Source organism: Cucurbita pepo, chromosome LG05 (assembly GCF_002806865.2).
Source record: "Cucurbita pepo subsp. pepo cultivar mu-cu-16 chromosome LG05, ASM280686v2, whole genome shotgun sequence".
NCBI classification, from domain to species: Eukaryota; Viridiplantae; Streptophyta; class Magnoliopsida; order Cucurbitales; family Cucurbitaceae; genus Cucurbita; species Cucurbita pepo.
Genome location: NC_036642.1, coordinates 4,717,813 through 4,723,498, shown reverse-complemented (window position 1 = coordinate 4,723,498; position 5,686 = coordinate 4,717,813). Strand labels below are relative to the sequence as shown.

General features: G+C 28.1%; 2 protein-coding genes across 4 annotated transcripts in view; one reads left to right on the top strand and one right to left on the bottom strand.

The window, feature by feature from the left end:
- Nucleotides 1-2,975: 2,975 nt before the first annotated feature.
- On the bottom strand, nucleotides 2,976-3,458 carry LOC111795031 (RING-H2 finger protein ATL2-like). Its single transcript, XM_023677255.1, has one exon. The coding sequence runs from the start codon at nucleotides 3,456-3,458 to the stop codon at nucleotides 2,976-2,978; it is 483 nt and encodes a 160-aa protein (XP_023533023.1).
- A 1,668-nt stretch (nucleotides 3,459-5,126) lies between these two features.
- The window catches only part of LOC111795988 (metal tolerance protein 1-like), a 3,857-nt gene continuing 3,297 nt past the window's right edge, over nucleotides 5,127-5,686 (top strand). Inside the window, exon 1 of one of the 3 annotated variants that reach the window (XM_023678658.1) lies at nucleotides 5,127-5,297. The gene's annotated coding sequence lies outside the window, so the exon portion shown is untranslated. The other 2 variants (XM_023678660.1, XM_023678659.1) reach the window with 2 other exon arrangements.

Sequence of the window (5,686 nt, the reverse complement as noted above, 5' to 3'; positions counted from 1 at the left end):
TTTAAAAATATATATATATATATATATATATATATATATATATATATATATATATATATATATTTAATTTATGAACCTTCACCGTTTCCATCAAAATCATAATTAATAAACCTTTTGTATTAGAATAAACTTTTATTTATATAATAAATAATATATTTAAATTAAATACATGTATAAATCATAATTAATAAAACTTTCTATTATATAATAAATAATATAATTAAATTAAATGTTGTATAATAGAATTTAGAATTTAAATATTTAAAATTATATATATATATATATATATATATATAATTTATGAACCTTCAACATGTATGTATATTGGAATATGCTTTAAAATTATATACATATATAATTTATAATCATTCCGTATAAATCTTAATTAATAAACTTTTGTATTATAATTAATAAACATTTGTATTATATAATAAATAATATATTTAAATTAAATGTATGTATATTGAAATGTAGAATATATTTTAAAATTATATATATATATATATATAATAATTTAGGAATATTCAACATTGTTTCAGTATAAAACATAATTAATAAACATTCGTATTATAATAAATTTAATCTTTGTATTATAATGAACATTTGTATTATATAATAAATAATATATTTAAATTAAATTTATATAGATCCTAATTAATAAAACTTTCTATTATATAATAAATAATATATTTAAAATTATATATATATAATTTATGAAATTTGTATAAATCATAATTAATAAACCTTTATATTATATAAAAAATGATATATACCTTTGTATTATATAATAAAAATTATAATTAATAAACGTTTGTATTATATAAGAAACGATATAATAAACCTTTGTATTATATAAGAAATGATATACACCTTTGTATTATGTAATAAATAATATATTTAAATTAAATCTAGGTATAAATCATAATTAATAAACTTTTATATTATATAATAAATAATATATTTAAATTAAATGTATGTGTATATTATAATATGCTTTAAAATTTTATATATATATATATAATTTATAAACATTTGATTTCGTATAAATTATAATTAATAAACTTTTGTATTATATAAGAAATGGTATATACGGTTTTGTATAAATTATAATTAATAAACCTTTGTATTATATAAAAAATGATATATACCTTTGTATTATATAATAAAAATCATAATTAATAATAAATCATAATTAATAAACATTTGTATTATATAAGAAATGATATATACCTTTGTATTAATATAATAAAATAATTAATAATAAATGATATATACGGTTTTGTATAAATTATAATTAATAAACATTTGTATTATATAATAAAAGTCATAATTAATAATAAATCACAATTAACAAACATTTGTATATACATACCTCTGTATTATATAATAAAATAATTAATAATAAATCATAATTAATAAACCTTTTATTATATAAGAAATGATATATACCTTTGTATTATATAATAAAAATCATAATTAATAAACGTTTGTATTATATAATAAGTAATATATTTAAATTAAAATTAATAAAATATGCATTTGTTTCGCGTCAAACTCGAACATTAAAGTTTTTAAATTGGCAAGTACGACTTTAACAAATTCATTAATATGAAAAAGTTCTTGATATATTATATATATTTTATTTGGATTTTGTCAACCCGAAAGTTTTACCTACGAACTCGAAACCGAACTGATTCTGTTCGGGTTTAGAAAAATGAACAAAACCCTACCTGAAATGCTAATCCAATCCAACTCAACTTCGGGTTGGGTTGGTCCGAGTTGTTGGGTTGAATGTACACCCCTATTGAAAGTAAAAATTAAGCTATATTTAAATTATAATTATCTTTTATATTTTGTTTTGATGCTAAAATTTTATTAAACAAACGGCTCTATGTTTTTTTATCGCATGTTATATTATATATAATAAAATTTATTTTAAGTAAAAAAAAAATTAAAAATGAAAAAACAACGTTTTTTTTTTAATAAGAAATGGTTAACCAAATAGTTTTTTTTAGATCTTCAAAAGAAAAANAAAAAAAAAAAAAAAAAAAAAAAAGAACATTATCATATGTTCGTAAATATTTCAGATCACCATGGTCAATGAAATTTATTTATTTAAAAAAAAATCAAATATTTTAAATGCAATAAAAAACAATTCAGCCGGTGTTGTCTTTATACAGGTTTAATGGCCTTCAAAATGAACGTACCTTTTATTATTATAATAATAATATTATTATTATTACTCTAATTTATAAATTTTGTATTTTAAAACGTATTTAAATTTTAATTATTCTCTGCTATATCTCTACATTACATATTCGATTAAGATAATCTGACCAATTTTTTAAAATATATTAATTTATTAGTTTTTCTAAAGACTGGGATAAGATTGCTTTCCACGTCCCCATAATTCGTGCCAGGGTGGACCAAGATTTGTAATTGGATAACTCTGCCTCTGCCAGCTCATTTCTCCCAGATTGTTTGCCATAAATGTGAACCAATATTCTTTTTTTTATTCTAGTTTTATTTGTTTGTTAATTAATGCTACCAAGTGTACCATAAATAAAATTTAGGGCATATTTTCCTTATCGTCTTTATATATATATATATATATATATATATATATTATCTTCTTTAAAAAATTTACGTTACACTCCATTAAAAAAAAAAAAAATTAATAGAATAAAAAGTAAAAATAACTTATTATCAATTTCATTCTCATTTCTTATTTTATTTTTCTCGATAATTTACATAATAATAAAAGAATGTTATAAATGATAATTTAAATTATTAGTTAACCTAATGAAATAATGAAGAAGGATGTGACAATTGATTGTTTAAACAAATTAAATTTTTAGTGAAATACGATTATCTATAAAAAAACTTCAGTCAAAGGAATCGCCGCCGTCCGTCTCAGCTTGCGGATAGTGGTTCGCTGCGGCGGCTCAATCTAACGGTCACCGGAGAATCGAAATCTATCGGCTTGACCGGCGGGAAGATCTACAAACAGGGCAAGTAATCCGAAACTCATCAATCCACGTGTCCAAACAGTCCGGATGGAACACATGGCAGCAATTAGAGAGCTCTCTCATCGTCTCCGATCTCTCCATTTCACACAAACAGATCGTACACTTTCGATTCTCTTCATCCACCTTCTCTTCCGGCGACCCCCTCCCCTGTTTTTCAACAAAATCCCCATACTCGATGATCGGAAGGCTGGTCTTGATCCTGGCCTGTAAATCCACGGCCGGGACAGTGACCAGCGAGGGGTAGCGGCCCTCGGTGAGCAACACGTAGCTTGTAGGGCGCTCGAAGGGAGACTCAGCGACATGCTCCGGTGAGGGCTTGATGAGGCCGAAATGAGCAGCGAGAAGCTTGAATTGGAGGAGGATTCTGGTGAAGAGATGGAGGATTTGAGAGCTTCTTTGGCCGTTAATGGCGAAATGGAGGAACCCCATGAGGTTTTATGGATCAAAACGAAGGAAAATCCCCAAAATGCTCTGTTTTTTTATGACGGAATTGGAGTTTTAAAGGGGAAAATTTGGATATGCCGGCCGGTGATTTCGTATAAAATATATAGGTCCCCTTACCAACCCACAACAAAAATAATATAAATCTTTAGAATTGATTATGTACCATATGGAATGGACAAGGCAGCTGGATCCTAATAAACCTTTTCACAGTAATAATCATTCAATCTCAGTTATGTTAATCGCTAATATATATTGTTTACTTTAGTATGTTATTTATTGTCGTTAATCTTACGGTTTTAAACGCATCTATTAGGGAGAGATTTCTATACACTTATAACGAATGTTCTGTTCTCTTCTCTAACACTCTCATAATTCACCCCTCTTAGAGCCTCAGTGTCCTCGCTGGCATACTGCCCGGTGTCTGGCTCCGATGCCATTTGTAACAGCTCAAGCCCACCACTAACAAATATTGTCCACTTTGGATCGTTACGCATAGCTGTCAATCTCATGATTTTAAAACACATATGCTAGTGAGAGATTTTCATATCCATATAAGGAATGCTCTATTTCTCTCAACAACCAACTTGACTTCCTCTTTAAACATTATTTCAGGTATCACATGAAATTTGGGATGTCATCGTTCTTCTTGCCTCTAATGGAGTGCAAGTTCTAAGGAATTAATGACTCTTCCCCTTTCTTTATAGCCCCTCTCCCCTTTACAAAACCATAGGAGTAGATATATGATTTCTTGTTCATTAAGAAAATTGGGTTTGTCAAGTAAATCTTAGTTTAGACCATACATCAACGTTTGCACGAATACCAAAAAAAGTAATTTTAGCATATTCATTTTCAAACACGGTTATTTTCAGCTAGTCAATCAATAACTAGCCCAAGTTCAAGTCGATAATGTTGAGTTTTAGTGGTGGAGACATGTGTTTTGGTGCAAACGAGTGTCTTCTTATGAGAATGAGATTCCAAAGACAATGTGAAGTGGCATAAGTCTATTCACATTGTGTCTCTTTCCATGAGTTGAAGGTTGCATCATAGGGTTGGAATTCAACAAAAGTAACTTAGCATGGACATGAAAGGGATCGTGTCGCACTAGTGTCAAAATGAATCATGAATGGATAACTGAGAACTCCCAATTCTTAATGGGCATCTTTGAGCGAGCAACAAAAATAAATAAACATCCTAATGCTTGCGTGCAATAGGAATTGTTTGCATAGTTATGATTTTGGTAAGCATTACTAATCCTCGTTGTGTCTTGATAAGTGCTGAAACCATCCAAACTACAATCGAGAGAAGGCCATTTTAGCCCTGAAACCATCTAAACTACAATCGAGAGAAGGCCATTTTAGCCCTGAAACCATCTAAACTACAATCGAGTGAATCGAGTGAAGGCCATTTTGGCCCAACAAAGTGACAAACTCATTCTAATGAAGCTTAAATCTAGTGGTGTGATTGGAAACTGAGATACAACATCTTTTAGAAGGACCAAGTCAGTTGATTTTTAAAATCCATGTTCTGTAATATTTTTTTCTTTTTTGAATTTTTTAAACCCTATAAAAGTACAGAATTTGACATTTCAAAATAAATAATAATAATAATTTCCTTATATATCAGTTTTTTTATTGGGTTAATTGAATCAATTTTCCATTTTAAAAGGCGAAACCAAATCATTGCTGCGATCCCACACTCACTGCGCCTCCAAGAAAGCCAAAAAGCCCCGGCGGCCGTCCTCATTTCTCCTCTGCCACTCAGTTTCAGCGATCCCCTTTTGCCTATGCACCTCCTTTTCTCTGAGTATATCAGCATTTTACGAAGGTTTCTCTCCCTTTCTCTCTCAGATTCTTGTTGGGTGTTTTTTTTAATAGTTTTTTCCCCATTTATTTTAATCCTGTGGAATCGATCTGATTTCGTTGACGCTTGAGCTTCTGGGAATCCTGCGAATATTCGTTTATTGCCCCTTTTGGATAAGCGTATTGGGTATTTCCTTTTTTTGCTATTTCCTTTCTGGGTTTTCGATTTTGCTCATCTCTAGATGGGGTTTCGTAGTTTTCATGGATTACATTGATTGCAATATTGATTTGATCGACAAATAGTGTTAGGTTTTGTGCGTTGAGTTTCTGTGTTGTTATCTTTGTTACGGTATATGTGTTCTTGTTCCTTGAATCTCTGATTGAGTTGCTCTTGTTCTTTTTCTTTTTTTTTTT